Source organism: Sorghum bicolor, chromosome 5 (genome assembly GCF_000003195.3).
Source record: "Sorghum bicolor cultivar BTx623 chromosome 5, Sorghum_bicolor_NCBIv3, whole genome shotgun sequence".
In the NCBI taxonomy this organism is placed as follows: Eukaryota; Viridiplantae; Streptophyta; class Magnoliopsida; order Poales; family Poaceae; genus Sorghum; species Sorghum bicolor.
In genome coordinates this window covers 50,682,371-50,693,755 of record NC_012874.2, presented here as the reverse complement: position 1 = coordinate 50,693,755, position 11,385 = coordinate 50,682,371, and the positions used below count along the sequence as shown (strand labels likewise).

Sequence of the window (11,385 nt, the reverse complement as noted above, 5' to 3'; positions counted from 1 at the left end):
TACTGCTCAGTATTTTTTCTACTCAGTTTTGACTTGTGGTGTAGAATAATATTTTACACATATATATATATGGAAAAGCAAAAAAAAAGATTTTTAGAGTGGCTTTCCCGAGTGCATGAGTTGCAGCACTCGGGGAAGAATTTTTTTAAAAAAAACACATTTTTTGCCGTGTATCACAGTATAGGCACTCGACAAAGATTATTTTAAGAAAAATTCAAAAAACTTACCCGAGTGTTGCACTCGGGGAAAAAAATTAAAAAAAAACAGCGATGACCGACGACCAACGGCGTTAATTCTTTCCTGAGTGCCAGCACGGCTCTCGGCAAAGCCTTCTCCGAGTGCACGATTTTAAGCACTCACGAAAAGCGTCTTTTCCATTGGAAGATTAGCCAGAGGCTCTTCCCTAAATGTTGCACTCGGAGAGCCTTTTCCAAGTATAACTGGGCCTTACCCGAGTGCAACCGGCACTCGGGGAAGCCACTGGCTGCTCTAGTGGTATAGCTGAAACAAACTCAAATTTCACAAACGCAAAGTCCAACTCCTTTCTCCTCTGTGATAGTTCTAGAATATTTCAACTATCACTTGCATCAATTTTTCAACTAATAGCATATTGATGCAAGCATTACAGAGTACAGAGTAAGATTAATGCAACAGTTTTGAGTAAAAACACTATAGGCTAAATCAAAGGAAAACACCAAAGATCTACTCCCTCCATCTCAAATTGTAAGTCATTCCAAGAACCTTGGAGTGTCAAACTTTTCTAAGTTTGACCAAATTTATATTATAAAATAATAATTATTATGGTACTAACTAAGTATCATTAGATTCTTTTTAAATTATATTTTCATAGTATACTCACTTTACGTTACAAATCTTAGTATTTTTCTCTATAATTTTGGTCAAACGTGAAAATGTTTTGACTCTCCAAAATTCTTGGAATGACTTACAATTTGGGATGGAGGGAGTAGATACCAGCCTAATTTTGCCAAAGACCACTCCACATGCACCCTTGAGCGCATATCTACCCAACTACCATTATCATTCAATCTCTACAAGTTAGAAATCTACACACTGTCAAAATGTGTACCGGTTAATGGTCAGCATCCATGAGATTTTGTGAAAAATAGCAAAGAATAGAAATCTAATGATTTGGTTTGAAGACAACTGAGATGAGATGATCCCACTAGAGAATATTCTTCCCTCTAGATATAGAGTCGTCGTTCCATCCGTAGAAATTAGTGGGACAACATAGGACGAGATAGGTGAGAAAGAGAAGGGTCGGGCGTGCGTTGCAGTCGCAGCAGTAAACTCCTACCGGCGGCCTGCTGCAACCGTTGGAGTTCGCCGGCAGCCTTCAGTCGGGGCTCCTACGCTGCTGCAACCCCGTGAGTCCGCAGGTAGCCTGCAGTCGGACCTTGCCGCCACTTCTTGCCACGCCCAGAGGTGTCACAGCTCAAGACGGAGGTCGCTCACTCATCTTCCCCATGTCCTACGCGCTTGCACCAAGACTGCTTATCTCTGGTGGGATGCATGACCCAGTCCATCAAAATTTTGGGGGCAAGCTAGCACTACTGGACACAGTTTCTTTGCTAAAATACACTCGGCAGACTCTTTACCGAGTGTCACACTCGACAAAAACTATATGACAAATTTTTTGTCAGCAAAGTGGTCTTTGCCGCATGGTATTTTTTGAGCATCTAAGAAAGCTTTTGCCAAGTGTGTGGCACTCGACACTCAGCAAAGCCGGCAAAGATTGAAATGAAAAAACCTGAAAAAATAAGAATTTTTTTCCGGAGGAGGACCCCCACCGGCTAGCGCTCACCCTGTCTCTAGTGCCATTTTTCACATAAAAATACAGGGCCTATGGGATTCAAACCCATGACATCCTTCTCACGCATCTCTCTCCCTAATCACTTCACCACACTATCACGTGTGCCTATATTGCATTTTAGTTCCTCATATATTATACCAAACCACATATAAATTGATTATTTGAGGCCCCAAACAATTTTAAATTAAAAGGTTATTAACTATAAAGTTTCATAACTTTTTGAGATCTAAAATTTTTATTTAGAGAGTTTCTCCATCCGAGGTCGTTTATAAAATTTAAATTTCAAATTTGAGAAATTCAAACATAGTTTTTGTATGGAAAGATGATTTCAAATCAAAACGTTGTCAACTACAAAGTTTCATAACTTATCGAGATCTATAAAGTTTATTTAGATCATTTTTCCATCTGAGGTTGTTTAAAAAAATAAAATTTTGAAATAAAGACGCAGTTTTGAATGACAAGATGAACTTAAATGAAAAAGTTGTCAACTACAAAATTTCATAACTTCTCAAGATCTACAAAGTATATATTTTGGTTGTTTGTTCATTTATTCATTCGACATGGTGATTCTAATATTTTTCACAAAACTTATATATCTCTCTTGTAGTTTCATAAAATATAAGAAATATGTAAAATTTATGAATAAATTTATTTTTACTTTATCAAATGAAGTAATGACCTCGGATGGTTTTTGGCAAAGATCTTGAGAAGTTATAAAACTTTTTATTTGAATTTGTTTAGGGCTTCAAAGTTCAATTTGAAACTTTCTTTGCCGAGTGTTTTTATTTGACAGTCGTTGAAGATCTTCTTTGCCGAGTGTCAAAAAAACACTTGGCAAAGATCTTCTTTGTCAAGTGTTTTTTTACAGTCGGCAAAGAAATCTCTTTGCCAAGTGTTTTTTTTTACTGAGTGTTTTTTACCACTTCTCAACAAATCATTTGACACTTAGTAAAGAGCTAGATTTTGGCAGTGTAGTTCCAAAACTTGAGTGAGGGGGTGTTTGGGACTGCTCCACAAACTCCACCGTGGAGCAGCTCCACAAAAAACTAGAGTTTGTGAAGTATCTCTTTAGGTGCTCTCACAACTCCACCCTTTTTCCTCGAACTGAGTGCGTGGAGCTGAAACCGTTTGGCTAAAAAATGTGAAGCAGAGCTGAAAAACGTAGAGCAGAGCAGTCCCAAACACCCCCTGAATATGAGTGGAATGACTCCACCTTTCGCGTGAGATCTCCAAGAAATAGATCTGTCTTATTCTATCCTTTATAATCCTTCCAACCAAACACTACCTTGAGGCTAAGGGCAGGGTACCACACTACATTGCCTCACTTATATTAGTTGTGCATGTCTGAGAGGAAACCAAAATCTAATGATCGAGGGCAGTTTGTCCAAGACTGATTCTACTTATAAAGCTCTAGTGGACTATGTGTACTTTTAATTCTCAAGTTGCAGAATTAATGATATATGGTGCAGATTTTTATTAATGTTTTCTTGGATAGGATTCAAGTGAAATGGGACATAAATATGATCAAGCTTCCTATCTGCTACGTGTTATTATTAATTTAAAGCTTTATGCTTTCTCTCGAACAAAAAGGCACAAGTTGTTGCATCCCAATGAAGACATACTCACAGTCAAACAAATAAGACACTTAAAATATTTATCAAGCCGGTTTTCTCTTAATCAACGACACATACCACAACATCACACTTGCTTAAAGCTTTGTTATATCTATCCATCTCATTCAAACTCATGCTCTCCAATGTCTCCATCAGTGATGCATGGCTCCGCTTCCTTTTAGACCATGCATGACCTGTCAACAAAATAGTTTAGTGTCAATGTCTGATTAAGGATTAATAATCTAATTAATTCATTACTTTTATATCAGAACTCACTCAGCGTCTGGAAGGGAACGACATTGATTTAAGTATTTTACCAACACAAAATGATCAATTCATACCTGATTAGTAGGAGGCTCTGAAGACAAAGGATAGCAGAGATGTTTGAGCTGCAAGATATTTGCTTCCTTGTATTCGCTCTTCTCTTTTGCTGTAAGTAGATCGACGATGCATTGCATGTCCAGGACGGGCACCTCTAACGCTGCTGCGCAACAGGGACCATGTAAGGATGGGATGGGAGCTCCATGCTTGAGGTAATCTTCACAATGCTGCAGGATGTCTTTCTTCTCCTTATCGGTACACATTCCATTAACAATAACTGGCTGTACAGATAAAGCTATTGCAAACACAATCAGGAGGAGTGCTAATTTACCAGGTGACATCGTCTTAGAATAGTTCTATATCTGTCAAGAATACGAACCAGAATATACATATATAGGAACGGAATACACACCAACCTACTATACTATGGGAGATCAATGCTAAGGATAGTGAGAATCTTAATTTGGATATTAAAATGAACAAATTGCTCCTCTCTGTCCTCTAGAGCCAAAAAATGAATATTTTTATTAAGCCTAGTGTCCAACAAATTTGACAAGGAGAGGTCATTTTCAATGTTAATAGGCCAAATTTGCATATAATCAATGGCCGTATCTGAATATTGCATTGTACTCATCAACAATAATAATATAATTTCTAACTTTTATATCTATATCTATATCTATATCTATATCTATATCTATATCTATATCGATATCTATATCGATATCGATATTACGTATGTGTCTATATCTACCTATCTATATATATCTCTTATAAAAGTAATCCGGACTATCTTTTAATCTCCACATGCAAGCCGTATTTTTTTATATTTTAGCTATTTTTCTGAAAGTGTCTTACAAATATGTTTCTGAAGGTTTTATTTCAGAATCTGAACCTAAGACTTGGCGCCAATGCTTTTGGCACCAAGGTCACACGGCTCGGCACCAACTTATTTGGCGCCTAGATACAAGACATGGCGTGGAGCAGAATTTGATGTGGTAGTGCTCTTGGTGCCATAGTCATTGGCGCCAAGCTTGGCGCCGTGGATCTTAGCACCAAGCCTATTTTTAAATGAATGGCCAGTCCCTCTTCCTGCTCGAGGGTTCACCCTTTTCTTTCTCCTTCCTTTTGGGTTTTTGAGAACACCACTTCGCCCTACATCACGAATCTGTATTTGGACCGTAGAAACTTGGATTTGATCTGTAGATCCTTGAGAGAAAGGTATCTCTCTCTGCTAGTTTTTTCGCATCGATATATTAGTTGTATTTTAGAACCTTAGAATCGTTACTAGGGTTTTAATGTTTATTTTAAATTTTATATGTAATATGCACCTGTAGGATGCCTAGGTGTGGAAATACTATCAAACCAAGGCATGCGTTCATTATTGTGCATTATGTTGTAAACCCTAGGTTTAGCGTTTAATGTTTTTGGTTCGGTTAATAGAAAGAAATTGTTTCCACTGTAGCTATGATCGGATAATCGGAAGTCCTTACGAGCTAAAGCCACTGCCTAGTGGTGTTCTAATATCCATGTGCTTTTGTGGTGATCCTTGCAAGGTAGACATTTTTGAAGATGAGAAAACATATAAGCAGAGGTATTGGATGTGTTCCAATTTTGCATAGGAGCCTACACCATAACAGCGCCGTAGTAACTTTATTGTGAGAAATTTTTAATGTGCATTGAGTATTTTGTGTCATATGAATCATGATTTATTTGTTTTATAACAAATATCTTTGTTGCAGACCCCTCCACAATCATGTGATTTTGAGAAGTGGATCGACAGTGAGATTAACGAGTCTGACAAGCGGCTTCTATAAGCCTTGAAGGAGTGGAATGTGGAGCATACAGAGATATTAGAGAAGAGACACAGAGATGAGGATCTACAGAAGGAGCATAATTAAGGAAGAGGAGGAAAGAAGACGTGTTGCTGCGTATAGGGAGGAGAGGGAGAAGAAGCTTGAGCATGTGCACTGAGTGAAGGCAGTGATGGAGGAGAATCCCGATGCGTAGAGGAAGGGAAAGTGGCCTTGTTGCACTCACTAGTTTACATGACCTTCTAGTTCAATGTTTGATTCATGAACAATTTTGTTTAGTGTTCGACTTTGCAATTTGTTATCATGTAATGTAATGCACTTTAAGAATGGTTTATTTAGTTTGTTGTTATGTATTTTAAATGTTATTGGACTTGTCACATTTGTTTGTGGTTTTATTAGTAGTCATTATATTTAGTTGAATATTACAGAGGCAATGAAATGAGTCAAAGTAGTGCAAATGAAATATAACAAACTAGCAGACTACATAACTCATAGACACAACACATGAAATGACATGTCAAAACATGTACCAATCTAGGGTACAGAGGTCCTGGACTAAACCTAACATGCCTTACGTAATTGAAGCCAACAACAAGCACATGAAATGGCATATGAGTACATGTACCAAAGAAGAGTATATCGTTCTGTCACACCCATATTTTAAGAACAAAATAGGATGCATAAAAGACTCATATGTGCCCCAGGAATAGTCGCACACATAAGTAGCCAAATCTCAAATGTACCATTGCAGTGTTTATTACATAGCGGAATATATATTGAATCACATAGTCTCATACAAAAATGATAGCATAAAGTAAACAACGCTCTCGACGGAAGCTCCACACAGGGACACTGTTGACTGGTTGACTCCAAACCTAGTACTCATAACGATAATCCTCATTCCAGTCATCTTCATTATCATAACCTGAGGTGTTGGGAAATTGCAAGAGTGAGCACATATCGTACTCAACAAGTATAACCAGGGGTTCATGAGGCTCAAATAGCTGACACTGGTTTGACTGCATTTAGCTTTTAATAGTGGATAGCATATTCATAATTAAATAGCAAATGCCAAGGTAGCATAGATAATCCACTAATCACATGATCAAGTGTAAGCATAATTAATCTCATAGCATAAACGATAATCAAATGAACATAACAACTTAATAAGCTCATCGTCGGCGCAGCAAGAACCCCCAAGGCCGCTCATAACCGTGAGCACGGCTAGTATACCAGTTTTACACTCTGCAGAGGTTGTACATCTTTACCCATGAGTCATGATTTACCCTTTCGCCTGAGGTAGCCAGTCTCTTAACCCCCTTCCTAGGGAGGTCGGCAGGGATCACTATGAAGCCTTTCAAAAGTTCGTCTAACATGTTAGGGCCGCAAGGTTTCCTTTGCGCGCAGATATAGATACCTCCCTTCCAAATGGCACAATGACGCGCAGCCTATACACATAAAGACAGGGGCTCGCACTATACCCAAAACGGTTCAGCCCCTCCGCCCTTTCGGGTAACCTCTAACAAGCTAGAAAAGTGCTTCATACTGAGCTAAAGCCAGAGCCATTATAGCCCTCATGGTTGCACTGTTGTCCCGGTGATCACTTACAGACAAGATCTCATACAGTTATTTGTCATTCTTTTATGTTCATTGCATAGCTATTAATCATCTTACAAGATCATGGATTATTTCAAGCACTAGCACATCTACAACAAATGCATATCAAGTAGGTAGCAAGGAATACAGGTAACAATCATCTATGATTTTGCTAAGGTCGACAAGGTGATAGCATGCATATGATATATATATATATGTGTAGTTAATAGTGAATAGGTAACAAGGATGATCCCAAGTTATACTTGCCTTGACCAAAGCTCTCCTGAGCCCGCTGGTCTTCAAAAGCTTGGTCTTGATCACCAACGTACAGCTCACCGTCTATTCCCAAACATCAATCAACAACACGCAATCCAATGGAGACAATCATACACAAAGCAAACAAGGTATAATTAGAACATTACACCAAACAGTGGTAAAACAAATATAAAAGTTTATCAAAATATTCTACGCAGCGCTACGATCACACAAACGTAAAGTTCACGAAAATCGGAATTAAAACGTGAAAGATATGAATTTTCTAAGATTTCCTATAAAGAAATAATTAATTAAATGCTACTGCAGAATTAAAAAGTTTCAAAACAGTAAACTAATATTTCTAACATGTAGAGATCGTAAATACGAATCCAACGGAATTTGAATGGACAAAAACGGAGTTATAATGAATATTTTATGAGCAAAACCAAACCAGTGGCAAAACTGTAATTAGCCGAAAACGTATTTGGCCTTAACCAAACGTAAATACGCTTTCAACACAAGGAAACGTAATTTGTTCCAGGGCGCCAGGGACCGCGGGGTAATTAACCAATCTTTCCAGGGACTCTTTACGAATTCTCGCAATGAAAGGGTATCTTCTAATCCTGGCCCTTGATCTTGGATCCGACGGTTCACGAGCTTCCAGGACCAAATCACGGTGGCGCCGGCCACCAGGGGCATTCCGGTGCGGCGGTGGCCATGCGAGCCGCCGGAAAGCTCGCCGGAGAATGTTGACTTCTCGTTTCCGAGCACGGTTTCAAGAAATAAAAACACCGGCGGAAAGAGGAGCTCGCCGCGGACTCACCTAACCACTTAGCGGGCGTCGGGGATGGCTTAGGATGGTCCGGCCGCGAGGAGACGAGGAAGAAACTTCCTGCACGTTACGGCGTGATCCAACTTCGACGAATTCGGTAGCTAGGGTTCAATTTCAGCGGCGCGGTGGGAAAACGGGATGCGGGCGAGGCTAGAGATATTTATAGGGCTCGGAAAGGCAAGTTATCCCGGGGTTTTCGGGATTGGGAAGATTGGGCTCGGTTCTGTTTCGCTCCCAACCGAAACCTCTACCAGGCTACGGCAGGGAAGAAGAAAGGCGCTGCGCGCTGGGCCCCGCGCGTCAGCCAAAGGGAGGGAGAGAAGGGCGCGGGTGAGCTGCCCAACTGGGCCGCCGCGGATGGGCCAAGGTGGGGAAAAGTAAGCAGGCCGGAGAGGGGCTAGGCCGAGGGAGTGAGGGGGGTTTCGGCTGGGTTTTTTTTCAAAAATCTTTTCTGTTTTCTTTTTCCAAACATTTTTCAACTAGAGTTTTGTGTGCAAAATAAATTCTCATAAAAAAAACAACAAGCATAGAATAAAATGTGCTCCAACATGAATGCAACAACATGTTTCTAAAACTTGTGATAAATTTTATTTTCCACAAAATTATTTAAGTGCTAAATTTAAATGCTCTCAAAAATACTTAATTAAATCAAATTAAATCCTATTAATCCGAAATCAAATTTTGGGTGTTACAAATTCTACCCCCCTTAAAAGAATCTCGTCCTCGAGATTGAGCAGTGCATAAACAAACCACTGTGGATATGTCCTTCTCCAAACATTCTCTTTTTTTTTCAAGTTGCTTGTGTCTCTAAATACCAATTCCATTGTACTAGCAACTTCAATGTCTCTAACCAGGTAACATACCTCGTAACTTATCTGAAAATTTATTCCCTACACAGTCCTGAAGATCAACACCATCATCCTCTAAATGATTCACTGTGGCTGTGGGTGGAGCTTGTACTGCTACGTCCACACTAATTCTCTCTCCCTTGGGTGTGGTCACAACTACTACTTTCTCCTTGCACTTAATTTCCGTAGCATATTTCTTCATCCAATCCAAACCCAATATCACATCTATGCCTGAGGTTCTCATAACCATGGGACTAACAGGGAAATCTACCCCCCTTAAAGAAAGACTTGCTGAGGGGCAACAATATGAAACTGGTATAGTCCCTCCTGGTGAGTTTACTAGCATATGGGTTTTCAGGGCAACTAGTGGTATGCTATGAGCTCTAACAAATGCTTGTGATATGAATGTATGCGAAGCTCCAGAATCAAATAAAACTGTAGCGGGAATAGAGTTGATACTGAACGTACCCATCATAATCTCCGGTCCCTCTTGAACTGTCTCTGCAGCCACATGGTTCACCTTTGCTCCATGAGAATTAGACTTTTGATTGTTGTTCCGCTGGTTGAATCTCTCCGGGCAATCATATGACATATGACCTTCTTTCCCACAGCGAAAACACCTAGTAGGGGTATTGGGAGCACTTCTCTTCATAGAGGTGGCATTTGAATTTCCCGAGCGAGAAGTCTGTTGTCCACTCTGTTGTTGATTAGGATTACGCTGAGATTGTTGGTTGCGATCCCCTTGACTAACTGGTCCATGGTACCTCTGTTGATCGCCCTGCTGAGAATTGAAACGTTGGCGGTTGTTGCCTCCAGAACCTTGGGCTAACATTCTTCTCTTCTTATCTTGACCTTTACGCATGTTATCCAACACAATAGCACGGTTCACCAGAGCCTGAAAGGTAGGATAAGTGTTTCCCGCCAACTGCAACCTGAGTTCATAGTACAAGCCCTTCATGAATAGACGCTGCTTATCAGCATCTTCCCTGACATCATTCGGAGCATAGCGAGCCAACTGTTCAAAGGTGTCATGGTATTCTGCCACAGTCATGGAGCCCATCCGGAGTGATCTGAATTCTTCTTGTTTGAGCTCCATCATTCCTTCATTGATGTGTCGTGCTCGGAAGTCTCTGCAAAATTCTAACCAAGTGACAGGAGGAGCATTGTTGGGACGAGCAGCTTGATAGGACTCCCACCAGGTCTGAGCTGCTCCCTGAAGTTGTCCAGAAGCATACAACACCTTCTCTAAGTCATTGCACTGTGCTATGTTTAGTTGCCTCTCCACAGCACGTAACCAATCATCCGCCTCCATGGGATCCGCTGAGTGTGTAAATACCGGAGGTCTTCCCTTCATGAATTCCCCCCGCTTATCTCTCACATGAACAGGTGGTGGTGTTGGTGGAGGTTGTTGTTGTAGGTGTTGCATGAAGACGTGCATCATCTGATTCTGAGTTTGCATAAGTTCCTCCACAGTAATTGGGGCATTGTCACCATTGCCACGGCCTCTACCTCTGCCTCTTCCCCTTGCTGCCATCTGCATTCCAAGGTATATAAACACATCTTAGTAATGTCCAACATGACAATTACAAGAGTTAACCGAATCTGAAATTTTCTGGGTAACATCCAACATCAGCAGATCAGAAAATCAGTAATATCTCGAGTTCCAGAATTCAAAAGGATACATGCTGTACACCGTTGGAAAGATAAAGAAATTGTCTACAACTTTCATTTAGATCATATTACCAGATTCCAACGTGAGGTTAACCAAAAACTGGGTACAACCGAAACTGTTCCAGAATTCCAGACTGCGCAGAAACCTCAACTTGAAACAGTCATAACTCTCAGCTAATAATTGATGATATGGTCATTCTTGCGGCATTGGAAAGATATGGAAGTCTATTTGTTCCCAGAAAAATTTGATGGACATTGCATGAACAGATTTTGAGATGTACCAGATTCATTGCAGACTGCTCCATAAAACAGCAAAGGACAGAAACAGAATTTTAACCAACCCCAACTATTTAGTTCATTAATCCTTATGCATTAAGCCTATAAACTAAATGAAATTGTAGAGGAAATCCACAAGATCATTGCACTCATTACAAAGATCCAAATCAAGCATAAGCATAATAACAAACCAAACCAAGCATCAAAGGTTCACATTTCAAGCATTAACTCAACTTGCGGTACTATCGTTCTCTTCCTATTAAGGGCAAAGATTCCTAAAATTCTCTTTCAACTATGTAAGCAGGTGGTAAGAGAAGGTTCTAAAAGC

At 40.1% G+C, this 11,385-nt stretch overlaps 1 protein-coding gene across 1 annotated transcript; it reads right to left on the bottom strand.

The window, feature by feature from the left end:
* On the bottom strand, positions 3,483-4,141 carry LOC8068716. The gene is made up of 2 exons (XM_002449453.2): positions 3,786-4,141; positions 3,483-3,638 (listed from the first exon to the last, which is right to left on the bottom strand). Exons 1-2 carry the CDS (start codon positions 4,104-4,106, stop codon positions 3,597-3,599), a joined length of 363 nt encoding a protein of 120 aa, XP_002449498.2. The 5' UTR covers positions 4,107-4,141; the 3' UTR covers positions 3,483-3,596.

Coding starts and splice junctions, on each gene's coding strand:
- LOC8068716 (XM_002449453.2), bottom strand. CDS start 4,106: ATGTCACCTGGTAAATTAGCACTCCTCCTGATTGTGTTTGCAATAGCT. Junction 3,639..3,785: donor CAGAGCCTCCTACTAATCAG/GTATGAATTGAT, acceptor TTTTGTTGACAG/GTCATGCATGGTCTAAAAGG.